Source organism: Heteronotia binoei, chromosome 11, assembly GCF_032191835.1.
Source record: "Heteronotia binoei isolate CCM8104 ecotype False Entrance Well chromosome 11, APGP_CSIRO_Hbin_v1, whole genome shotgun sequence".
In the NCBI taxonomy this organism is placed as follows: Eukaryota; Metazoa; Chordata; class Lepidosauria; order Squamata; family Gekkonidae; genus Heteronotia; species Heteronotia binoei.
The window spans coordinates 47731749-47758734 of NC_083233.1; the positions used below are offsets into that span (position 1 = coordinate 47731749).

General features: G+C 45.1%; 1 protein-coding gene across 1 annotated transcript in view; it reads left to right on the top strand.

The window, feature by feature from the left end:
- Positions 1–461: 461 nt before the first annotated feature.
- CLCN5 (chloride voltage-gated channel 5) overlaps positions 462–26986 on the top strand; it is a 44998-nt gene continuing 18473 nt past the window's right edge. The window contains exons 1-2 of the mRNA XM_060249000.1: positions 462–602; positions 24635–24788. Of these exons, the coding sequence (XP_060104983.1) occupies positions 24653–24788 (136 nt within the window). The 5' untranslated portion in view covers positions 462–602; positions 24635–24652. The remainder of the gene's footprint in view (positions 603–24634; positions 24789–26986) is intronic.

A 26986-nucleotide genomic window follows, 5' to 3' on the forward strand; every position in this document is an offset into this window, starting at 1 on the left:
ATCCCTCCATCTGTACCTCCACCTCCGGGCCAATATGATATTAGGATGCGTAACTAAAATTAGCTAAATAAATAAATGACCGCCACCTGATTCTGCAAATGGCCAGGAGGGGGGATCGAATACAAGTTCTTCCTAAAGGGGGCAGCAAATTGACTTCTATTCCTCGAAGCCTTTGACAACCAGGTTGAGTCAGGCCAGACTTCAAAGCTGGAAACTTCACCCGCTTGACTTCTGCCGGTCGTACTGCTGGTAAAGTTGTCTTCTGCCGGCGATCGGGGAAAGAAAGAGGAGGTGAAAAACTTTATTTATTTATCCAATCCCACCGTCTCTTGACCCTGAATTTAGTCAGAGTTGTCCATGAGTTGCTAAGTCACCCAAAGGAAGGAGGGAAGAAGAAGCACGCGTCCCAAGTGGCAGCCCGAGTTAAAGATGGCGACCCTGGCACTCCTTGCGCACTGCGGCTGCGCTCACCTCTGAAAGCCTTATGCGCGCGCACAAAACAAGACAGAGTATCGGAGGTGGCCGCTTGAATCACATGATGGTCTCCGCGGACGTGTGAATGGCGCCGCCCTCGACTCGCAGGTGGCCGCCCGCCCGTTGAGGTGAGCCGGAGGGGGGGGGCACGGAAAGGGGGGGGGGGTTCAGACTCAAGAGTAAGATTGTGGAGATGGAGGCCTCCCAGCGCCACCCATAACTGCTCCGCAGAGTTTGCGGGAAGGACCCCAGGGTACGGGGCTGTCATGTCACCTAAGCCCCAGCTTCCACTTGTCGTGCCCCAGAGAGCCCCCAGCCCTGCTTTCCTGTCTGAATGTCCCGTGCTCCCACAGACAACCCCCGTCTCTCCCTAGCGCTCTTCACCTTCTGTGGTGTCCCAGACACCCTCATGTCTGCCAGCCTCCCCCGCCCCTATGAAACTGGCCTCCTGCAGTCCCATTCGATCCCAGTCGGGTTGTCATAGGGGGCTGTGAACCCCTACCGAGTACCACGTGCGTGCTCCTGTGTTCCCCTCACCACTCCGCAGAGTTCCTTGACAAGCCAATGGAGCAAGATTTTTGCAGACTTACCAGTCACCACACCATTCAGTGTCTCAGCCCAAAAAGAAATACTTTCATGTTGAAGCAAATTCAGGAAGGAGCCATCTGTCAGCAGCTGTGGGCTACTAGAACCAAGTAAAGCCTCCAAAATCAGAGACAGTCTGCCTTAGAACTCTGGTTATAAAGGGCAGGGAGAACTTTGGTCTTTGTGCCTTCCTTGTACATTTCCTTGGTTGGCTACTGTAGGAACCAGGATGCTGAACCTGCCTTGATCCCATTCGGCAGGGCTCTTAATCTCTTATTTCCTCAAATTTCCACTGACTATAGACCAGGGTTATATAGACCAAACTGCGGCTCCGGAGCCACATGTGGCTCTTTCACACATATTGTGTGGCTCTTGAAGCCACCACTGTCCCATCAGCTGGCTTGGAGAAGGCATTTCTCTCTTTAAGATCACTTAGTCAAGCCAGCCAGTGGCTTTGAGAATGCATTTAAAATTAAAGTTGCTTTCTTTCCACCTCTCCATCCCCCATCTATTTGCCTTCCTTTCTTCTTTCCAGCTCTCAAATATCTGACATTCATGTCTTGGGGCTCTCAAACATCTGATGTTTATTCTATGTGGCTCTTACATTAACAAGTTTGGCCACCCCTGTTATAGACTATAGCAGCCCCCTAGGGAAAATGTAATTTCCAGGTCCCTCACTAACCCTGTAGACTAGGTGTCTCATCTCCTTGGTTCTCTCTCAGTAAACCCTTATAGTTTTTAAATGTTAGATTGTTGGCATTGTAATGTGTTTCTGACCCATACATTTCCGAGGTGGCTGTGTAGCTTGATCATGGAGTTGATATCAAAGATAATTTGGAGTTCCCAGAGATCTTGGAGTTCTGGCTGTGGTTCAGGCAGGTGCTCAGTTTAAATAGAATTAGTCTTATTTGCTGCTTCCCCCTCAGAAACAGCCATTTGACAGCACAAGGATTTGGCCAAGGCAAAAAAAAAAAAGGAATATGGAAGAAACAGATGTGAAAGCTAGAGTCTGGTGGGGTTTTCCTTCTGTTTTGTTCTTTGTGTTTTGTATCTTTGAAGTGATGGTGTCAATTTCCAGGCCCATAATTGGAGTAGAGCTTCCAGTTCTGCCTCTACATACTCAGGGGGCGTGATTCTTGTAGAAGCAAGGAGTAAATCCTTGATAGCATTAATTGCTATTGACAAGGAAAGGGAGGTGACCAAGAAGGAAAAATGTTATAAGGGGGAAAGCATCCTACTGGAGTTTAAGCAGTCAGTGATCAACAGGGATTGAGTGGAGTGGCTTCCACTCTTTTGGCTTTGTTTCTCAAGTTGGAACTGGAATTCCTAAAGAATGGTTAAGCTACTTGATAACGTTTAGAAGTGGAAAGCAAGGACTTGCAGCTCTGGTCTCTAGCAAGACCTGTAAGTTTACAGGGTGGATTTGTTTTTTTTGGCACATGTCCTTGTCTTGCAATATCTAATTTCTTCAAGTGCTAGTTTCTTGTAATGCTGGTGAAGAGGGGACCCTCCCCTCCCTTCACAAATGGACATATAATAATGTAAACCATTTATCTAATCTTTGTCTGGAAGTGGAGTAAAATTACAGTCAATAAATGGTGCGTTCAGCTGTCTTTGAAAGTACAAGTGCATTACTCCCTTGACTGTTCTGGGAAGGCTGGGGCTTTTGCAAGTTTCCCATCAAAGAAGATATGAAAGAGGAGTTGGTGGTGTTAGGAGCTTGTGCCATGGCCTGGAGTCTCCACTTGCTTATCTCTTGTCAGTGAAGAGGAGGGGTGCAAGAGTATGGCTTTGTGTTCTTAGATTATAGTACAGTTTTGGAGATGCCTGGTGATGCTGCAGCTCTGGTTGCTAATGGAAGGTTCAGACAGTGTGTCTGATTTTGGTGGTTGTGGGGGAAGCAAAATGCCTTGACTTTGGGGTTCCACATTGGTTTGAAGAAGTGTACAGAGATTCTGTACAACGTGGTTCAAAGTGCAGTTCTGATGGCTCTCCTCCCCCTTGTTTGTTTTGATGTGCCAGAAGATTTGTTTGCACAGCAGCGATGATTTACTACAGTAGCACAATCAGTATGGCATCCCAGTTACTGTGTTCATTCATACATTCAAGGAAAGTAAGAACACACTGGGTATGGCTCAGTTTTGGAACCCAGAAGTGCAAGAAAGCTTTGATGTTAAATGGCTTTCTTCATCTTTCCATTTGCCAGCTTCTGTCAAATATATCAGTACAAATCTTTTCATTCACCTAGATCAACAGAATCCATTCTTGAGTCTCTGAAATGCTCAGGTAAGATTCCATTTGGAGCACTGGAATATCCTGGTTTGGTTAAGGTGGTCTAATCAAGCACTTTGAAGAACAGTGTGTTAAACTGTCCCCCTGATATGAGCTTCCATGCTGGAAGAGATTATGAGACTATATTGCGTCTTTTAAAACAGGAGGCTTCTCTTGTTTTCTCCTTCATGAGAACCTTCTTTGGTAACACCTTAAGGCCAATCTTCTCTTGCTTCTCTCCATTTTCAAGTGTTGTCCTTCCTCCCCTTTTTGTGGAGCGGGGTCCTAGTTGCAAATTATATGGAGTGTTGTGTGTTCAATAACTGGTAGCCCTTGGTATGACTATCCCATCATCACCTGTGATGCTGCCAGAGGAAATGGTGGTCATGGTATTCCTTTGTAGGATGGGAAATATGAGGAAATATCCTCACCGCTGTGTCTGTATAGCTCTTCAGCAAAACCAGTTGCAAGCAAGGGTGAGTGTGTGCATCTATCATAGGATTAAAATGTTTGGTATGTAATGATGCAGAAGGGATAATAGGTCTGCTTCAACCTGGGAGTATGGGGTGACGTGTCTGTTTGAAGCTTGCTCACTGTGGTCTGACAGCTCTGCCAGTCTGGTAGTACCCAGCTAACAGGAGGAAGGGCTTGCAACAAAATGCAGGCCTGTGGAGTGCGTGGCAAATGCAACCTTGTGGGTTCTTGGCACCAAACACTAGAAGCATCACTGCACAGTGTCTTCCTGCAGCTTGGGCTCCAGCTACTTCCAGCCTTCCCCCCCCCCCCCCCACCGCCCCATTTCCCATTTTCTGAGTGGCTTTTGCTGCTTGCTAAGTTATCAGTTATAAGTTATGCAGTTAGGAGGTTCAATTAGAAATACATCAGGGAAGGAGAGAGGGATGAACACAATGTGCTCAAAGGGTTTAGATGTGTCATTTTCAGGTGACTTTTTAAAATCAATAATATGGACACAACGGTGCCTTAGATTAAAGCAGGGCTGGAAAAATCCCAGGTACTTGTTCACCAAGCTCCTAGAGACTGAAGGTTGAAGCTTGGGTGTTTGAATGCTTTTGTTTTCAAGCCCTGTGCAGGACTGGCTCCAAGGCGGTTGGGCAGGGTTGGGAAACACTTTCTGTTCCCTAGCATTTATCTTCCAAGGTCTGGAATGCAGCTGACCAAGTTAAAACCAGTGGAGAAGAACACCTGAAACTGTTCACCTCTGGGGACATGCCACAATGTCTGCCTCTTAACTCTTTCTTTGCCATTTTCCAGCAAACCACATTTTATCACTCTTGGTATCTTATGAGGATTTGAATGCTGTCCTACCTTACAGGAGTGCTAGAACAATTGCATTTGCATAGGTATAGATGGCTGACAGCAATGCTGATTTTGTGAACTTAGGCATGAGAAGGAGGGCAGGAAGGGTTGCATCAGTGCTTGGTTCTCATGGCCCCTGCTTACATGCCCAGGGAAATGCTTCCTTGCCACTTTGGGGTCAGGCAGCATTCTTCTCCAGGCCAGTTTTGCTAGGGATCCTGTAGAGGGGCTTTTTTTTTGCCATCTTCTGCGCTTGGAATTTAAACAAATATACAAACCGCTACAAATAATTAGAATAGTAGTAATTACCAGCTACAAGGTTGCCATAGAGCAGGGGTGTCAAACGTTCGACCTGTGGGCTGGATCAGGCTCCCTCAGGCTCTCAAGCAAAATTGTCATCTGCTTTCCTTTCTCTCTCTTGTTTCCTTCTGCATCACAACTTGCTTTGCCAGGCTTGCTCAATTGCACAGGAACTACAAGCAAAGCCTCTATTTTCTCCATTGGCTGACCAATACATGAAGCAACTTTTGTACAAAAGCTCACAGTGCCCAGCCATTTCATGTTTTCCCCTGGATCTTAGGCTCAAAGCATTGACCATAAGATTTCTGTAATGAATGTCAATAAATCAGAAACAGGATTGGAACTTACAGATACACACCTAAACAACATACTCAAGATTGCTACAGCAGAGACATTGTCTCCAGGTTTTGATGCAATAATTCAGAGCAAGAGATGTTATAAGAAACTAAAGTAAACAAAATATTGCAAGAGCACTGATCTTTTAAGTACTTTTAAATTTATTTATTTTTACAAATCTTTATGTTTGTGTCCTTTATAAAGTTTATATTTCTGCTACCTGACATTAAATTTTATGACACACGTTGTCTGGCCTGACAAGGTCACATTTATGTCAGATCTAGCCCTCATAACAAATGAGTTTAACACCCATGCCATAGAGCAGGGTTTCCCAAACTTTTCTTTCCTGTGGCCTGGTTATTTTTACACTTCTTCTTTATGGCCCACTAAAATTCGAGGGTGGAGCCAGGAGACCTTAGGGGTGAAACCAGGAGACAGGAATTATATCTTTTCTTGTGATGTCACTTCCAGGCCAAGGGCCATTGAACCAAAACTCCACCTTTTCCTGTGATGTCACTTCCAGGGCACTTCCCCAAACCTGCCTGTTCTTAAGTAACTTCGTTTTCAGAAAAATCTCTCTGAAACTCATACTGAGCCAAAATGGGGGTGGAGAGTGGGCGGTCTGCAACTTTTTCATACATTCTGAGGGACCTCTCGTTCAACCCCCACACCTGCATGCACCTATATGTTTGTGTGTTCTTCTCCAGCTTGCAAGCACTCCTAATGCCCATGTTCAATTGCCTGCACCACTTACACACCCCTTCCTCAACAGCACTGGCCAATGTATGTAGTTGGGAGTGTTGTTGCCATTGCCATCAGGAATGCCAGCACAGTGTACCACCCACACTGGGTCCTGGCAGCTGCTCTACCTCAAAATATGCTTACACATTTAGTAGACCCTTCCTTCAGCTGCTACTACTGGAACCCTACCTCAAGCTACAACCAAGCTTGCTTGGTTTCAAGAAAATCTTTTGACAGCTATTTTTTCATACTTTTCCTTGGCTGAAACACTGGGAAATTGCTGTGAAAGGTAGCAGAGAATTTACTGCAATTAATGAATTAATTTCAAGTTATATGAAGTTCATACAAGCTTTTTTGCAGTTATCCCAAAAAGGATATTTATGAGGGGCTTGCAGCTTTTTACTGGCTATGTTTCCCATGCCTTTAAAAGCCTTTAAAAGCAACCTGTTGTGCAGATATTTCTACAGGAGGAGTTTAATTTTGGTGTCAGACAGCTGTTAAAAGCAGGACCAGTAAAATGGCGGCAGGTTCATACATCACTTCCAGTGCTGTTGAGATATACAGCAGTAATCTCCAATAATCTCTTTCTGCCCTACACCTCTCACTCTCACTCACTCACACAGAAATCTCATAGAAAGGCCAGCTGGCTACAACTGGGGGTGCTAACTTTTCATTGGCAGAGCTCCTATGTCTGCAACAACAGTATGATGAACAGATAGGTTCCATCCAGTAAAAATGGAAGGAAAGAAAGAAAGGGAAAGAATGAAATAGAAAGACATGGAAAGAAAGAACATAAGTGAAGCCATGTTGGATCAGGCCAGTGGACCATCCAGTCCAAAATTCTCTCACACAATGCCCCAAAAGCACCAGAATGTCTACCAGTGGGGCCAGGGCACTAGAAGCCCTCCCACTGTTGCTCTCCCCCTCCCCCCCGGCACCAAGAATACAGACAGAGCATCACTTGCAGGGAAAGAAAAAAAGAAGGGGAGACAAAAAAAAAGCCTCACCATACGAACCCCAGAGAGCACTGAGGTCAGCTGGAAAAAACTTGTTGACCACCCCCGGACCGAAAGAGGTGAAGCTGCAATGCACCCGTAACCGGGCCTTCTCCTCTGCAGCCCCGAACCTATGGAACCAACTTCCAGAGGAAATGCGGGCCCTGCGGGACCTTGAACAATTCCGCAGGGCCTGCAAGACCTTCCTCTTCCGACTGGCTTTCGCTGACGAAGAAAGAAATTGCTAATGATTACCGCCATATAAAAGCACAATTAGCATTAGCACTTTTATCAACTTAATTAAGTGATTTTAAACTTATCAGAATTTTTAATGTTTAATGTTAATGTAACCTTGTCTTTTGTATAAGGGAAATTGAATGATGTTGTTAGCCGCCCTGAGCCTGCTCCGGCGGGGAGGGCGGGATATAAATAAAATTATCTATCTATCTATCTATCATCAGATGACCCCAGTCAGCAACAATTCTGCCCAGGGGTCATTTGGTTAAAAAAAAAAGGTACTGGAATGCCCACTCCCCACCCCTCCTGGCTGAAAAAAAACATCCCCACCTTCTTTGCCACCCAAGCCTCTCGGGGAAATCTCCCCAAAAGAACATACTGCAAGGCACATGAAAGCTCATACCTTGAAGAACACTTCATGGGTCTAAAGTGCCAGTGGACTCCAGCTTTTCTCTCAAACACTGGGAGGGGGGGTCGAAGGAAGGAGAGGCAGTCCAGCTCCTTTCTGCACAACACAGAGATGGGGTAAGGCAGGAAGCCAAATGGAGCTCAGGCTTTGCAGCCTGTGTCAGTCTTCAAGGCTAGCTTTTCACTGCACAACACAGAGATGGGGGAAGGAAGTAAGCCAAACAGAGCTCAGGCTTTGCTGAGGGTGGAGCTAGTTTTGGCTTTTCTTGTGACCCGATATTGAGGCTTCCATGGCTGGTACCGGGTCGTGACTCTGCAAATGGGAAACACCACCATATAGCATACCATGCAGTAGTACAAATAATCACAGTAGTAATATTGCGTATACAATGTAGTATCAGTCCTCAAATAATGGAAGTCCATGCAAAAAAGTAAAGTAACACAGTCTCTGTCTCTACGGAGATTCCTGTAGTCCACTCCAAATTAGCTTAACTGGCAATTGTTAAAATGAACCTCTCAGTTTCAGAGCCTGCCTTACTCAGAAGCTGATAAGAACACATTGATGGTTTCCTCATAACTTGCAGAATTAATCATTGTTGAGAGAAACACATATTGAAGTGTGTGATTTCTTCTAGGTGTGGCATTCTGAACAGAACGCAGAAGATTCGTTTTGCATGTAATACGCTAAGATGTTCCAACTTCAATGTGTGTTTCCCTCGACATTGATTAATTCTGCAGGTGATGAGGAAGCCATCAACGTGTTCTTAATCAGCTTGAGAAAGGCAAGCTTCGAAACTGACTCATTTTATTGATTGCCAGTAAACTGATCCAGAGAGGACTACAGGAATCTCTGTAGAGACAGACACCGTGTTACTTTCACTTTTTTGCTTGGACTTCCATTATTTGAGGATTGATAGTGCATTGTATATGCAACATTACTACTGTGATTATTTGCACTATTGCATGGTATCCACCTTGTAACTGATAATTGTTAGTATTCTAATTATTTGCAGTGGTTTGTTTAATTTTCTGCCTACTGTAGCCCAGTTGTTATATTCTGGGCTTGGAGCAGGGGTCACTGGGTATGGGGGAGGAAGTACTTCTGAATTTCCTGCATTGTGCAGGGGGTTGGACTAGATGACACTGGATGTCCCCTCCAACTCTATGATTTTAGGCAAGTAAGGTACTTCAAGTTCATCATCTCAACAAAGAGTTGTATTATCTTTTTGGAAAATGAAGTCACAGCAAACCTTGGTGCATAATTTTAGCAATGCTTGGGAAGGGGGAGGAGAAGTGTGAAGATTAAATGCCGTCTTCTCTGTGCTGGTAATCAGATTTCTTTTTTTATGGATTAGCTGCAGGACCTTGATTTGTTGGCTTGCAGTGTGCTTGCACAGGAGGGGAAGACAGTTTACAGTTTGATCACAGGTGATAAAAAGACCAGGTAGCCTAACGGAATCAAACATAACATTATCTCTGTAGCACAGATCTAGGCTGCAGTACCCGGTAGCTTGCTGTGTCTCGGACCTGAGAAAAGTGGTTTGATGCTGGCTCCAGTGGCCTGTTCCACTTAATTTTATTTTATCCATCTGTAAAATGGGAATATTATATTCAGGTTTTCCTCCTTAGAATCATAAAGTTGGAAGGGACCTCCAGGGTCATCTAGTCCAACACCCTGCACAATGCAGGAAATTCACAAATACTGCCCCCCCCCCAAAGTCACAGGATCTGCATTGCTGTCAGATGGCAATCCAGCCTCTGTTTAAAATCCTCCAAGGAAGAAAAGCCCACCACCTCCCGAGGAAACCTGTTCCACTAAGGAACCACTCTAACTGTCAGGAAGTTCTTCCTAATGTGGAGCCAGAAACTCTTTCGATTTAATTTCAACCTGTTGGTTTTGGTCATACCTTCTGGGGCCACAGCAAACAATTCTGCACCATCCTCAATATGACAGCCCTTCAAGTATTTGAAGATGGTGATCATATCACTTAGCTGCCTCCTCTCCAGACTAAACATGCCCAACTCCTTCAATCTTTCTTCATAGGACTTGGTCTCCAGATCCCTCACCATCTTTGTTGCCCTTCTCTGGACCTGTTCCAGCTTATCTATATCCTTCTTAAAATGTGGTGCCTAAAACTGGACACAGTATTTCAGATGAGGTCTTACCAGAGCAAAGTAAAGCGATACCATCACTTCACGTGATGGTAGGTGCTGAATGTTAAGCACATCTTATAAATAAGACCAGTTCTTGGCAGAGGTTCTTCACACAGTTCCTCCCAGACTAGCAGATACTCTTGTAAATGCCAGTTTTCAGTGCTGCAGGTGAAGTTGTAATGATATTGGCATTGTTAGTTTGACCTATACATCTGTGTCTTGGACAGAAGTGTGTGATCTCTGCAGAAATTGCTTTCTTGGTTAACCTTGAAACTTGCTTGGGGCTAATCCTTCCAGCACCATGTTGCTTAGAACCAACTGCCTCTGAAATTGTGAGGTTGGTGTCTTGTTCTGTACACAGATACTGGGTGTTTATCTCATTACATATACTACCCATCTTCCACTATATTTTAATGTATTCTTTTTTCTTATGGCAAACTAGAATTATTTTTGTATGTGTGTTACATGTTTAAAAAGATTCCTATGGCGCAGAGTGGAAAAGCTGCAGTACTGCAGTCCTAAACTCTGCTTACGACCTGAGTTTGATCCTGGTGGAAGCTGGGTTCAGGTAGCTGGCTTGAGGTTGACTCAGCCTTCCATCCTTCTGAGGTTGGTATAATGAGTACCCAGCTTGCTGGGGGAAAAGTGTAGATGATGGAGAAGGCAATGGCAAGCCACCCCATAAAAAAGTCTGCTGTGAAAATGTTGTGAAAGCAATGTCACCCCAGAGTCAGAAATGACTGGTGCTTGCACAGGGGACTACCTTTACCTTTTTTTACATGTTTAAATCAAACCTCTGAGAAACCTATGCCCTCATTTTAACCCAGAGACTGAACAACAAAAACATTACAACAGACTCTTATTTATTGCACTTCACACCCAGGATACTTAATGGGTGTAGTACACGGACATCAATTTGCTTTATATTACCCTTCATTGTTGTTTCATCCCAGTTAACACTAACTAACAAACACCAGACCCCGTCTTGTGATTCAGCTTATGAGAGCCAGTTTGGTGTAGTGGTTAAGTGTGTGGACTCTTATCTGGGAGAACCGGGTTTGATTCCGCACTCCTCCACTTGCACCTACTGGGATGGTCTTGGGTCAGCCATAGCTCTGGCAGAGGTTGTCCTTGAAAGGGCAGCTGCTGTGAGAACCCTCTCAGCCCCACCCACCTCACAGAGTGTCTGTTGTGGGGGAGGAAGATAAAGGAGATTGTAAGCCACTCTGAGACTCTGAAATTGAGTGGAGGGCGGGATATAAATCCAATATCTTCTTCTTCTTTTAATCTGCTAAAAAACATTTCCATTACTGCATACTAACTCACTGCCCACTTTCTCTATATTTAGGACTGCTTGCCATTCCATATTATTGTCTGATGAAGTGTGCTTAGAGATTAGATTCTGAATAAAACTTGGTTGGTCTTAAAGATGCAACTTGACTTTTGCTTTGTGCCCAGAGGAGTTCACGAGAGAGCCTCAAATACTGAAATAAGTACCTTTGGAAGGCTTGCTGTGTACAGATGCTAAGTTTTGAAGCGCCTGGTAGTAGGTGTGACAGAGAGAGTTTTCTGTGGATGCACATGTCCATTTCCCCCTGTATTCCAGTATTGACATTGGACAGACAGGTTTTTGAAGCACTGCAAAACACTGTAAAACCTGTTTGACAAGAGAACATAATTGGACAGGGAAAGAAATGGGCAAGCAGAGCCTCCTCATGGTGTGTTTTGCTTTCTGGCAAAGTTTTGTTTTTGTGTTTGCACAGCCACCAAGAGAGCTTACGTTCCATTTGGGAAGTTTTGTCTGCAGAGGTGATTCCTTGTGGGAATGGTTTGAAGTGGGAAGTGCTCCTTTATGTGTATGTGAGTGAAAGAGAGAGCTCTTCTATTTCCTCATTGTGAAGTGTGTATGTGTGAGAAAAACAAGCTAAGAACCATATCTGGAAGTGGGAAATTCATGGTGACATCTATAAACATGGTGGCCGTTTCTTCATCTATTGGGAGGGACTCCCCCCGAGGGATTCCCCCCCCCCCACCTTAGCAGCTCTGCACATCCTGCCCTGTCATCTTACTCAGTGTTTAGACTGTTCACTGATGAGTGGGGGTGCATCCAATAAATGTAGCCTTGCCCATGCGCACTTTGGATGGCAGGTCTACCCTGCACTGGTCTGTGAAATGGCCGATTATTGCAAAAGAGTAGCCCCAGAATTTCCCAGCTTTCCTTCCATCAGCTCCCTCTGTGAACTTCCCGTTTCACTTGCTCACTTGTGCAGAGTTTGTTGCCCTACTGATGAAGGTGCCCAACAGCAAAGCTTTAAGACGTACAGAGCCTTGGTTTAGAAGAAGTTTGTCCCATATTGTGGTTTTGGGCCTATGGGATTTCATCCTGGCATTTCAGGCTCCAGCATCAGGCATGCTCCTTCAGGCTTGGGACTGAATGGCAGAGCGTTCATTATCAAACTGGGTGCCTTGTTTCCTATGCTTTGGCAGCCTGGGGGAGAGACATAATTGCCCACACTCTTCAGAGGTAAGGATTTGGTGCAGCTGTCCTGGGAGACTTGGATAGAGGGGATCTGCCCATGCCAAAGAGGAAATTTCTGCTTGGGTATGTGGGCATCTTGTTTACAAACATTCCCCATCCCAGGTCAGGAATCCTAGGTAGGGATCCAGAGAAGTACATTAGAACAGGCAGCCAAGACTTGCACTAGTGCGGTGGGATTCTCATTCTCTCCATGGAATTCCCACAGCAAACACTGTTGTGCCAGGCAAACCAAAATTATCTGGGAACGGAGGAAATAGACGTTTAGGATAAAGGTGACTAGGGTGGGATAGGGATGTGATAGAGGTTTATAAAACTGGGATGGAATGAGGATGTGATAGAGGCTTATAAAACTAAGAAAAGCGGGTGGGGTGTTCCCACTGTTCTAACACTAGATCTTGGGATGACCCAATGAAAACTACCAGCAGGTTTGGAATGGAAGTGCCATTTCTCATGCAACATGTATATGGAACCAGTAGCTTAGGGAGGTAAGTCAGGGAGGACAGGGTTGCCAACAACTATCAAATATGATTGTTAAATGGAACCTCCATGTTCAGTCACATCATATCTCTGGTTGCTAGATGCCATGAATCAAACAAATGTTATCTTTGTGTCCTTCCTGAGGGCTTCCCAGAATAATGTAGCTGGCTGTTATGGCCGTCAAGATGTTGAAGTAGACAGACTCTCTATGTACAGAAAGCATTTTTTAAAATGCTGCCCATTTTTGAAAGCAACTTGTTACTTGCTGTGGTTGGTGATGGGCCTGAAGAACTGTGGAACACCTTGTTCAAAGCCCCTTCAGATCTAATTAACAATTCTTGAGTTTGGTTCCCTCCTGGAGGCTGGGTACATGGCCACATTGCTTTGCAGTCAGAACACAGGAACTGCCTTGCCAAAGGCCAAGTGTTTTCCTCCCAGCAGTTGCCAGCAAGCTGTCTGTGGCAGAAAGAGCCGCCTGACATTTCTCTTCTGCATCTGGAAAGCTGGACTCTGTCTGAATATGGGTTCCCTCATTTGCATAATAGAGGCAGAGATCTTGTATTCAGATTATTCTTCTCCCAGGAATACCTCCATGCACATTAATAATGTTGTATTATGAATAATATACCCAGATCTTCGTAGCACTTGTATGACAAAAGGTTTTGTTTTGTATTTTTTTAATTCCAGAATAAGCTGTTGTGGACTAGAGCTCACTTGGTCATATATGTGCAGTGGGTCTGCTATAAGCAGATAAAATATGAGGTTATGATGCAGATAACTTGGTAATCAGCAAAGGGCCATGAACCACAGGACACACAAGGTGAGATATAAAGTTCAAATTAAATGAAGAAAAATATAGGGATCCTTCACAGTAGCAGCAGTTGGAGAGAATGCAGTTTCCTTCATTTTGCTATGCTAGCTAATAGTACTTCAGGGCTGATGGCCGTTAGTCCTTGCTAAAGGATATTAGATTTCTTGAATTCTACTTCAGCAGCTTCATACTGGGGACTTTCTGGATTCTCCAAATATTTTCTAGGGCTTTCTTGGGGACATAAGAGGTGTTCTGTGTTTCATCAGGATTGTCCTAACCTTTTTATAATATTCTCCCAAGTGCATGGGAAGGTGCCGTGATTGACGTTATCACATTAGTGCTTTAGCAACATTTTGGGCTCATTCTGCATTAAGGAAGGAACTTGGAATGATTGCTCACACCCCTGCCTTTATTGAGAAATGCAGCTAGAGATTTCCAAGAAAAAAGGTGGTCAGCACAATTGTTGACTTCTGAAGTGATGCAGTCTCTCAACTTTCTCAGCTGTGTCCTGGAAAATTTGTTCACATCTTTTATGTGTAGTGATTTCATGTTAAATTGTTCTTACAGCCTGGAATCTGGTTTGGGGAGTGAGCAAGAACTGATTGCTTCTCTTCCAGTGCGCTCCACCACAGTAGTAGCTTGTTCTAGCATAAGCTTTTGTGGGTCAGAGCTCACTTCCTCAGATGTGACTGAATTCTCTGAACAAGAGAAAGGAGCTGGTGTAACTCACTCCTTAGTTTGGGGAGGGGGGAGAGTTCTTCAGACTCCTTTGAACTCTAGCATAGCCCAGAATAACTTGATTTATGGAGCATGTGATATCCTTTGAAAGTTCAACATCTAGAGAAGACATTTGATCAATACAGAAAATTTGCCTGGTGCTATTTCTAAGACATTCCGCCCTACGGTTAAAGACAGGATCAGAATTGGGCTAGGCTTGATTTTTCAGAAGAGGAAGGTGGAGTCTTGCTTGTTGTAGGAAGTTGTTGAACTCTGGTGATGCAACGTCAGTGAATAAGAGAACAAGAGTGTATTCTGAGATGTTGGTCACAGAGAAGGAGGAAATTCAATTTAGGGAGACTTCCAAAGAAGTTGATCAGTTCAAGGATAGCCAGTCATGCATCTTCCTTTAAAATTTGTCACAGGATGGCCGGTATAATTTAACTTTAGCTGATTGGCTAACTTATCTGTAATCATCCTTTTTGTGTTCTGTGGGGTCTGTGACATTACTGTTTTCCAGCACTCAGTTATAGTATAAGGACTTTCAGAGCCGAAGTCATGGCCAGAGTGAGTCTGCCCAGGAGAGTAAACAAAGCTCTCTACAGGCAAAGAAGTGTTTTAGAACAGATCTTGTATGAGCACAAAAAGAGATTAAAACACAAATTTGGGGGAGCGCTGGAAAAAAGTATGAATGGTATGTTTATGCAAGACTCTCTTACAGCATTAGACTGTTCTTTTGTGTACTGTAGACAAAGGCATTCATATATTAAGTGTGGCTAATTTTGTCCACAGTGAATTTATAATGTGATAATGTGTATGATGATGATACATGATTGAAGCAGTCATTGTTTCCATGTTGTAAAGTATGAATATTCTGCTAGTCCTGTTACAACTGAGACAGTTTCTGCCTGAGTTGTACAGTTGTGTATACTACAAAATTGTTTTCTGTTTTCAGTCTGTCCTCCTTACTCCGCAAATAGCAAAAACTAAGATGGGGCAGAGTGTGGCTCAGTGGTATTGCATCTCTTTGCATGCAGGTTTAATCCCTGGCATCTCCAGTTTTTAAAAAAGGACCAAATAGCTGAAAGAAACCTGCTTGAGACACTGAAGCTTCCAATTAGAGTAGACAATTCTGATCTTGATAGGCCAGCGATATGACTCAATATGTGGCAGGTTCATGTGCTCAGGAAACACATTCTAAGGTAACATGGGAGTGCAGTGATTTATTTTTGGAAATACTAGAGAAAGTGGGAACTGCCATGTTGCTTGTAGCAAACAAAGGCATTTATAGCATCTGAAGAAGTGGTCTCCCAAATAGTTCTGCTGGAATGACATTTTGTGAGTCTTTAAGGTGCTACCGGATTCCTTTGTTTTTATTGTGACAGACTAACATGGTTACCTCTCTGGGACTTTAAAATTGTTTAGTTTGTTTATGTGGTAACCTGTAAATTATGCAATTTACATTGAGGCAGTAAAATAAGTTTTAATTTTATGAAAAAGTAAGAGCTCAATCCTATGATCCCACTGCCAGTGTGGCACCTGTGGCACTAGCTGGTATCCTATGCCTGCTCCATGCCAGAACCCCCCCCCCCCCATCATGGTGTAGAGAGCACAGGAGAAATATGCACCAGCAAACCCCCACCGTGATGTAGAGGGCATAGCAATTGTGCTGAAGTCCACAGGCACCAGACCACAAGGCACCAATCACTGGGGTGAGCTATAAACACTCCCATGACAGAGATGGTCAACAGGTAATCAAGCTGAGGTACCCATACCCACCCCCCCAGTGAGATCACCATTGCCACTGCATAGAATACCCCAAAGAGGAAACAGCACTCTCTACTAGAGAGTAGTGTGGCTGGGAGAAACCTTGGAGTGCAGTGTGAGTTCCAAGCTGAAGGCAGCTAAGATCAGTAGTAAGCACGGGGTGGGAACCATCCATATCTATCACACAGACACAGCTGTTCAGAAATCCACACTTTTATCGAATGGCATCAGGAATGCCGAGATCAGGAGAGAATAGTGGGGTTGCTCAGTCTGTTGTTCCAGCAAGGCTCCATTGCAAGCTGCACTGATGGACTGCAGAGTCACAGAGACAGAGTTGTTGTAATTACTTCATGTCCATGAGGTGGCCGGATGTGTGCAGTTTGCACATAGGGTAGGAGCAAGGCTAAAACAAGAGAGTTGGCATCCCTACCGCAGGGGAGCTGGTTACTGCAGCCAATGGTCATGTTGTAGGCGCAGCTGATGGTTGGCATTACAGTGGGGATGTAGGCTTTCCTGCCCTCTCCCGCTGCTGAATGCCTGTCTGCAGCAGGCGCTAAGAGACACAGTAAGAAAGTTTTGTGTCAGACAGCAGTAAGTAGCAAGTGAGGTCTCAGTTTCTGCATGTGGTGCTCTTGCAGGTTCTGTGCCTCTGTCTGGGGGTTCCTTCACAGTGGGCTGCCCTCTTCGGGGACTGCCAATAACCACTGAGTTAAGTCTTTCTCATAAATTGTAGAGACTGCCACTGGACCAGCGTTTGCTGGGTCTGCTGTATGGGAGGCTCTGATCTGACAAGAGAATAGACAGGTGTTTGGTCAGCAGTAGCACAGGTTAGAGCTGAGCGGCAGGTAGTCACCTTGGACTGTATTTCTGCTTCCTGTGGCCCTCAGTTGCACCTGAGGGAGCTACGCAAACATAGTACCACACTGACAGCAGAATGAAGTAGTACCAGTGTATGCTCCTGTCTTCTCCTTTTCTGCCCTGAATATAGTTACTGCGAGTAAGTGTTGCAGGAGGCTGGGTTATGGGGTAGATGCATCGAGGGAGGAGGGGAGAAACAGTGACAATGATTGCCAAATACAGCTTCCCAAACTTCTGGAAATTTTACATCTATGACTCATGAATAATGTGTGCAGCATGTATAATGCAGAAGTGTTTTAACCTTATCTTGTTGTTTACCCGACAGCCATGTGAAAAAAGATTGCTGCAACTTTAGAAGGAAACCGAAGTAGATCAGGAGTTGGCACAGACTGTTTGCTGGGGCCTCTCCAGGGAACCTGACAGAAGCACCTTAAGCACAGTCAGAGGATTAGTGGCAGGAATACCTGTGTGGCACCTTTACCAACAGCCAGCTCTGGAATCCACCTGAGCCTCTTCTGCCCTCTGCATCTGCAGTCGGGGCTGTGCCATCTGGTGCAAGGGGTCAGAAGACACTGTGCTAAATGCACCTTCACAAATCTTGATTGGCACCTGGACTGGTGGTTTGGGGAGCCTCTGCTGCATGGGGGAGGGAAAGAAGTTATAAATAAAATTAATGCACCGGAGCCTAGATCCAAGAGTATCATCCATTCCTGGAGGGAAAGAAGGTGCTTGGGTGACCTGGAGGAGGCCCACACCACTAGCCATTTTCAGCCACCTGGGAAACATTCCAAATGACACCTGAAAGCATTTAGTGGTAGAAGGCAGGGATTGCACACCTTTGTACTGGCATTTGAAGGGTTTTGTATGTGGCAGTAGGAGGGTTAATGAGCAGCAGCTAATAGACTTGTGGATTTTTTAAACATAATGGCTTCCCTGAATCTATGCTGCTATGCCACCATATTTCCGGCTATGTTTCAAAAAGAAAATTGCTGTTCTGTCAGCTGAAGTGATGCAAGTTTCTTGTGTCTGGATTGTTTGCCATTCTGTCTATGTTGAAGTTGCAGGAGGTTAGAGTTCAGGTCTATATGGCACCTCCTAAGGACACACCCTTTGCAGGTGCCATATAGAGCTGAACTCTGACCTCCCACAATTTCAACACACTGGGGGTCTCACTGTGCTTCAGCATGGGAGGGTGCCAGTGAGATTGGCAACGCTGTTTCAGTTTGCAAATTCCCAAATACCTATATGAATGGGGAGAATAAGCGGCTGTTGCCAAGGGCTGCTATAAACTGCAGGTCCTCAAGTGGATCTGGCAGTCTTCTTTATGCCACTGTCAACAAAAAAGGGAAGCTTTAAGGAGCAAGGTGGGATAGGCCATAGTGTCTCATGTTGTAGGGAAATACCCATGGCGTTTATTGTTATAACAGAGACCAGACACACCCTTAACATGTTTTGGGGTGTCAAAGGAAGAAGGCCAAGCTTATAAGGGGGGGACACTTACTAGTGCCCAGGTTCTTGCAGAAAAGGTATCCCCAAAGTACTGATATAGTTTTAAATGAGTCTTGTGTGTGGCACACAAGAAGAAGGGTTTTTCCTTTAGTCAACATTGTGGCCAGTTTGGGCCTCTCTTTCTGCCTTTGTTCCATGTGCTTTCACCCAGTGGAGCCCCCAAGCTTTTGCAAGAGGGGCCCTTATGGATGCGCTGTGCTGAGTGAACCATAAAAATGGAATGAAACATGCAGGGATGTTGGGAGCTTTTTTCCTGGTAAAATGGCACCAAGCATGTTGACTTGAGTGCTGATCTTTGCCCCGAGTTTCGTGGAGATCATGGTGCACCGGTTTTGCTGGATGTTTCTTTAAAATGTGCTTTGGCTCCAGAACATGTGCATGATGTTTCTTTTGTTTCTGCATCACCTTCACTGCAACAAAATTGATAAATGCAGGGACTAGGCCTAGGTGCAAGAAATCTTCATGTGGACCAGTCACCCAGCCAGTCCTGCTAGAGAAGAAGCTCTTCACAAGTTCCAAGTTTGCCAGAGGATCCTAGGCTTTTACTGAAGAGGCAGGGGCTTTGATCTGAGGACTGGATCTAAACAATTACATTTCTCCCTTCCTCCAAGGAGCCCAAAGTGCCAGACATGATTCTCTCCTTTTCTGTTTTATCCTCAAAATGAACACGTGAGGTAGGCTAGGTCTGAGAGATGGTCAGCCAGTAAGTTTTGTGCCTCTGCATAGTAGTGGCCAACACAACAACCGTGTTCTTTGTTCCTCATCTGGGAATAGGGGAGGAAAAGCCAAAGAGAATTCAGTGTGTGGCAGGAAAGGCAAGGGACAGTTCTATGCTCGATAAGCAGATTTAACATTCAAGCCCCACCTTGCAAAAAGGAATCCCATCTTGATGTCCTCAGACTTGGACATCTCATGTTAGGAGTATTTTCTCAGACTGATAGAATGGGGTGGTGATGTCATTTGCATATATGGTGGTAATTAACAGCCAGGGAAGCTCGACTTGCTGTTGCCAGTGAATGCATCCACTGATGGTGGATCTCCAGGTTGCATTTCTGAAAAGGGGAATCTGCTCGTGGCAGGGTGTGTTTGTATATGTTTGTTTCACTTCTTCCACTGCTGCCTTCCTTTTCTTTAAACACTGGCATCTGGCCAAAGCTTCTTCCTTTCTCTGTGTTGTTTGCTTGTTTACTTCAGCAGCTAGCAAAAGCATTCCCACTTGCTTTTTGTTTAAATGTTCTCATTCCTTGGGATTATGAAGCAACCGTTCTTGAGTGCTGGGGACCCAGAAAACTGCCAGAGCTTTTATTAAGGAAGCACTTGAGCTTGGCAGCTGGCTGATGTTGTCCTTGCAGAAACTCTGCCTCGCCTGTGTGAAGGGCTTGTGGCCCATAAAGAAGTTGCACCACATAGTGCTGTATGTGTTGCAAAAGAAATGTATTTAATGCTAGCAATATGTGGGACACAGCATAAAGTGCTAGCAGTATGCAGGTCACTGGAGTCTCTTGTTTCTAAGAAACCTTTAAAAGACACCTTCATAAAGACGAAGCCTATCATCAGCTAAGCCATGATAAGTCTGCAGCCGGGCATGGAGTGCTTCTGGGTAGTAGAGAGGCTTTGGCCTCTGTGCTCTGCTTATAGGCCTTTTGAGAGCATTTGCTGTAGAAAGTTAATGCTCAACCAAATGGATGTTCCTTTGATCCAGCATAGCTGCTCTTACGTTGGGCTTGTGCTGCCTTAGGTATGTTTGGTGTTAGGTGATGCCTTTTTGTGGCTCCTGTAGCCTGCCTTTGGAGCTGTGCTGGGTGGTGAAAAATCCTCTATCTTGATGCACCAAGTGAACATAATACTATAGATTATGGGGCTGTGCATAAAAATTTTCCAGCATGGATTGCACCTTGCAAGCAACCTTGTAGAAAACTAAAGTCATTGTGGGTGCAATGTCACAAAAGATACTGATGCATATGTAGGAGTTGAATGGGAGGATGGCCTTGGAAGAGTCACTCTTTAGGCCTCAGTTTCCCAACTGTAAAATCTGGTTCTCTCAATTCGTTACGGTGGACATGGTGTTTTAAATGCAAGCTGTAAACTAACTTGTATGTTGGTTGCATGTAAAATGAACCATTTCTCATCCAGTGCTGTAGAGTTAGAACAATTTATGTCAACATCATCCCAAACCTATTGTGTCTTCAGTGGAGGATATTTTCAACATCAATTGCTGAGTAATCGAGTGGCACAGGAACCATGCTTTACAAACAAGCTTACTGTGTCATAACAGCTAAGCAGCCTATGAATGTAACATTGGGCATATTCAGTCTGGAGAGGAAGTGCATCCCCTGCAGGCCACAGGAAGAAACAGTCAGACAGTTGCCAAAAAGAGTTCTTATCTGAGTGCGTTGGTGGGTGCTGGAAGGAAATGTTGCAGCTTGTTGGACCAGTATTTCCAGATGGAGATGGCCTCTTCTAGATACACAATGTTCTACTGCACTGGCCCAGTTTCATCAGCATTTCCTTTGGCTAGGAGGGAACAAGATCTTGTTATTGCCATGCCGATTACAGTACAGGGCACAGAAACTCAGTATTTTAATCTGTCCTTTAGAGTGACTTCTGAGTTTGGCCATTTGATGCATGCCTTAGATGTAAGCTACCTAGCCAGAGACTATGAGAAAGTGTGGAGGGCTTGTACATTGACAGATTAGGAAAGCCAAGAAAACTTTAATCTTGTAGGCAGGTGTGTGGGGAGCAATGTGGCAAATTAAATTCATTGTTGGTAAGTGTAAAGGGATGCACATTGGGACAAAAAAAAATCCCAACTTTGTGTATAGGCTAATGGGGTCTGAATCTGCAGAGACTTGAGAGGGGAAAAGACCTTGGTGTCCTAGCAGATGACCCAATGAAAGTATCAACCCACTGTGCTGCAGTGGTGAAAAAGGCAAACGCTGTGTTAGGGATTACTAGGAATGGGACTGAGAATAAAACAGCCAGTATTGTAATGCCCTGTATAGATCTCACTTGCAATACTGGGTACAGTGCTGGTCACCGTTATTTCCCAAAGGACATTGCAGAGGTGGGAAAAGTACAGAAAGCAACCAAGATTATTAGAGGGGCTGAAGCACATCACCTCTTAGGAAAGGCTGAAGAATCTGGAACTTTTCAGATTAGAAAGAGATGAGTAAGGGGGGACATGATAGAGGTTTATAAAATTATGTATGAAGTGGAGAGAGTTGACAAAGAGAAATTTTTCTCCCTCTTCCAAACTACTAGAATTCGAGGGCATCCAATGAAGCTGATGGGCAGTAGGTTCAGGATGGACAAAAAAATACTACATTTGCTACCAGAGGATGTAGTGATGGCCATTGATCACAGGAGTTAACAGCTTTAAAGGGGGATTAGATGGATTGCTGGAGGATATGTCTACCAATGGCTACTAGCCATTGTTGTAGACATGACGGAAACATCCACTTGTGCCTCTGAATCCCAGACCCAGGAGGCAACATTAGGGGAAGGCCTTGGCCTTTATGCCCTGTGGTTGGCTGTCCAAAGGAACTGATCAGGTACTGTGTGAGACAGGATGCTGGACTAGATGTACTATTAATTGGTCTGATCCATCAGGGATCTTCTTATGGTCTTATGATCAATTTTGCTAATTATACAAATGCCTGGGTGATGCATGTTATGCTTCTCCTCCTAAATTTACAGGACCATGTATATGTGTTTGTGTTGAAAGTTGCTTCTGATTTATGGTGACCCTATGAATTAACGGCTTCCAAGCATTGTATAATTTAACAGCCTTGCCAGGTTTTGCTAATTGAAGGCCATGTCTTTATTGTCAATCCATCTCATGTTGAGTCTTCCTGTTCTCCCACTGCCTTCAACTTTTCCTAGCATCATTTTGTTTCTGGTCATGTGCAGGTAGTTTCTGCAAGTGCTCATCCTGAAGCTGAAACCACTGTTTAAAAAGCTACAATGAGCTACCTTTCCACTGTCTGGTGGCTCCTCAAGACTAGGAATACTTGGTGATGCCGCAACACTAGCTACAGCATGAGCATTTGAGCCAACGTGCACCTGTGCTTTGGCCACCTGGAGATTGTACTGGCATCTGGCCAGGCCCTGAAGGTGTTGGCACAACATGGAATCACTTTGTGTTACCTTTTTAAAATAACTGTTTGCTTTCGGAACAGATTGCAGCAGCAGTGAATGTTTTTTCTTCTGATGAGTGTTTGCAAAGCATTCGAGGTAATTCATTGTGTCAGAGTGTATTTGCTGAAGTTAGTGCCTGTTCTGTGGCTGAGATGTACAGGGAGGTGCTTCGGGGTGATTTGGACTTTTGTTTTCACCCCTGGGCCCCCAAAGAATCAAGCATTTTCCTCTCCACTTTTGGTACACTCCACTCATCTCGCATACTGGCTGAGGTCCCCCCACTACCATCTGTCAGCTTCAGCCGCCTCCTATGAAGTCTGTGGAGTAGCCACAATTTAAAGGGGAGCATGCACTTGTGTTTTAACTTGCTTGGCCCTGCTGTCTTTCTCTCCTACTGGAGGACAAAGTCCAAAGCAGGTTGTACTTCTGAGGCCACACTGCAAGTTCTTTGTGTCCAGAAGATGAGCCCCACCATTAACCCTTTCAATGCTGGACAGCTCATGCATTGTATTTGGGTCAGTTTTAGGGCTCCCTATGGTAATACTCATCCGTTCTCACAACAGTGATACAAACACTTGTGTTTTGGCCACTCATGGGACAATGATTGATGATGCCGAGCAGGAGTAAGCCATGGTCCTGAAAGCCATGAGTGATTATGGGCCCCTTCCTTCCTGCATCTCAGACTGTGGGTTACTCTACAGCAGCCTTCAGTCTATATTTGAACCAATTGGGGGCAGACTGGGAATCCCTTGAGCTCCAAAGTATATTTAAGGTTATCTGGATTCCTGACTTCTTGGTGAGAGAGAGACTGGGAGTGACTTGTGGAAACTCTCAAGGCATAGCAGTTAAATTGGCCTGTCTTTGGTCTACTTGCCATGCTGGATTTCTCTCCCTTTCCTTGTGTCTTAATTCTGTGCTCTGCTGTTGCTGCAAAGCAGCTTTCTGTGTTTAGTTGACGATTCTTAATGAAATGGAAAACTTGAAACTGTCCCAGAAAAGCCCTTTCCCATCTTGGTGACCTCAGTTCATTTCCTCCAGATAAATGCAGTCGGGGTAAGAGAGCCTCCTACGAAGTCTGTGGAGTAGCCACAACTTAAAGGGAATGTGCAATATCAAAAAACAACAGGGAAGCATGCCCCTGACGTCAGGGCTTGGCTTCAGTTGTCTTCACTGGTGCATATGTTTTCCACTACTTTGCCAGAACAGTTCTATCAGCACCAGAAGGGGTAGGGGAGGATCCTCACTATGAGGAGCTTAAGTGAATGAGAGACAAGAAGAATACAGGATTTCAACTCCCCAGTCAACTAGAGAAACCCACCCAGCATCTATTACACCAAGAATCCCTTTAGTCAGTGTATGCATGCACATGCCACATCAGAAACCATGGTGCACAGGCTTATGAACTCCACATTACTGATTTCAACTGACCCACTCTGGTTAGGGTTCCTGATGTTGCAAAGACTTGCAGATGGCAACAAAGACCACTCACTGGAATTTAAGCAGGATAAATGTTATGAAAGCCTGGCAGTTGTCCTATTATCTGGTAGTTTCTTTCACCCCTCCCAAAACTGAAATCTATTTTCCCCTTGGAAGTTTCATTTTGTTGAAACTTTATTTAAAAAATATGTATGGGGGGGAGGGTTTACTTTAGGGGCCCACATGGCTGCCACTGTGTTGACATCCGCTATTCCTTTCAGAATTGTGTAAATGCCTGCAGGCTCAACAAGGTTGGAGGACCCTTGCCATTAAGACTGCAGGGATTACTGTTTTGTTTTGAAAGTAAAACGAGGTTCTGCAGGTGCCAGATTCCAGAGCCCCAGTTGCTTGCAGTGTAGCGGTCTCAGTTTGTTTCATTTGAGAGAAGGGGGCCTTCTTTGTTAAAAAGTATACTGACTTGAATGGTTTCCATCAGTCCAGACTGCTGTGGTAAACCTGGCTTGGACACAAGTTTGGCAAGGTTATCTTCACTGTGTGGCATCTTTCTGTCTTCTCCCACTGCAGGTCTTGAACCTCTTGGCTATGGATAATAAAGGGTACCGACGTGGGAGTTTCCAGAGCAGCACCAGCGATGAAGACATGGTGGAGGTTGCAGGGGGAACACTGGACTTCTCTATGGTGGATGATGTGCCCCCTCTGGACAGAGAGATGGCAGAAGGTAACACTGGAGCTGCTTTCAGACGCTCTGTGTCCCTGTCTTTCCCTGTTGCTAAGCCCTCTGGCTCACATGATCTCTTGAATGCCGGCTGCTGCTAACTTCTAGTACAGCTGAAGTACAGTGGGTCTTGGGGGATTCCAGAGTAGGCTGTGATAGTGTTTTGAAAGTAACTTATTATAACTTCATCCCATATGCAGTGAGCAGATTCATTCAGGGCTGCCTCTAGGACAGTTTGGGGGAACCTTGGACAAGTTTTGGGCAGTTTTGGGCAACCCTGTTCGTTGAGGTTCTCCTCCAGATTCAAGAGCTGTGCTGCCACCAGTGATGGCTCCCTCCTCTGTCCAAGACACCAGACAAACAGTTGCCAACACTAGCTATCCTGTCAGGGCTGTGGGAGTCTCAGCAGCTGATGGAGGGTGCCAGCTCCCAACAACAGCCCATCATGTGTATTTAGCTGCAACCGGTTGTTGGCCTCTGCCACAGACACTGTCACCATTGGCTGGCTATGGCTGGCCTCAGCCACAGAATCGGGAGACAGGAGTAAACCAGCAGCTTAGAATGCACTGGCCCTTGCTGGTGTGGCACTTCCCCTAATTGCTGTGTTCTCTTTTTGCGCTGAATATGATCTGCCATCTCTTTGCAGCTTGCCAAAGATGGCTAGGAATCAGGCCTCGCTGTAATTTTTTTGGTTCATCACCTTCTGTAATGGAAAGAGCAGGAATATTTTTGGTATTGAGCCATGTGCTCTAATCTCTCTAGAGTGTGGGGAAGGGTGTGCATGTCTCTTCTTTAGGCACTCTATGTGATGAGCTGCTTCAGAATGTCCTTGTGTGCAGAGGTGATGCATCCCTGAAGGGTATTGCAGGTTGCCAAGCTGGCTTCTCTGTAGCCAAGGATGGTGTTCCTTGTTGAGCCTGCTGCTTTCCTGTACTTTCGGTAGTTATGCCAAAGCAATGGTTTGGGCATTAAAAGTGTGCATTAGTGCCCATATCCTCAAAGTCCTGGAAACCAGGGGGCTCTTTTGGAGAGGGACTGAGAGGCATTTACACCATCCTCCTTTCTTCCATGTTATCCTCACAACAGCCATGTGATGTAGAGTAGGTTGAGTTCATGACGGGCTTGACACCTAGCAGGTTCCCATGGCACAGTGGGACCTAGATCAGAGGAGGGCAGCCAAGATTATGAGGGGGTTGGAGCACCTTCCTATAAGGGAAGGCTGAAGAGCCTTGGGCTTTTCAGTTTAGAGAAGAGACAACTAAGGAGGAACATGATAGAGGCTTATAAAATTATGCATGGGGGGTGGAGAGAATTTACATAGAGTTTACTTTACACAGAGAGTGATGAGAATGTGGAATTTGCTGCCGGAGAATGTAGTAATAGCTGCAGGAATAGACAGCTTTAAGAGGGGATTAGATAGACTAATGGAAGATAAGTCTACCAGTGGCTACTAGCCATGGTGACTGAGGGGAACCTCACATTAAGAAGCAACATCGGGGAAGGCCTCAGCCTCTATCCCCTGTTGTTAGTCATGCAGAGGAAGAAGAAGAGACTGGATTTATACCCTACCCTTCACTTGGAGTCTCAGAGCAGCTTACAATCTGCTTTCCCTTCCTCTTCTCACAACAGACACTCTGTGAGGTAAGTGGGGCTGAGAGAACGCTCAGAGAATGGCCCTTGAGAGAAAAGCTCTGCAAGAACTTGTAAACAATATAAGAAAACCACTGGAAACAATGTAACCTCCACATAAACCGTGTGTGAATATATTTAGTGCAAAACTGAAAAGAACAAGAAGTACAGAACACTGAGTAAACAATATATGAACTGTCCCCACAAAGTCTTTCCTCTCTCTCTCTCTCGGCTTGACTTCGCGAACGATGATTTAAGAAAGGTGCAGTAGTCCACGTCTGCTGCAGGCTCGCTGGTGGCTGACAAGACCAATGCGGGACAGGCAGGTCCGGCCACAGTGGCTGCAGGGAAAAGTCTGATTTGGGGTTGGTGCTGTAGCAGTATGATTCTTCCTCAATCTCCTTTTGTCCTCAAGACCAGCTATGCCTGCGTTCTCAAAGGAAGAGACAGCCTGGTAGATGGTGTGCCTCCATGCCTTGCGATCTGAGGCTAGGACAGACCACTGGTGATGGTTAATGCAACAGGTACCAGGGGATTTCTTCAAGGAGTCCTTGTACCTCTTCTTTGGTGCC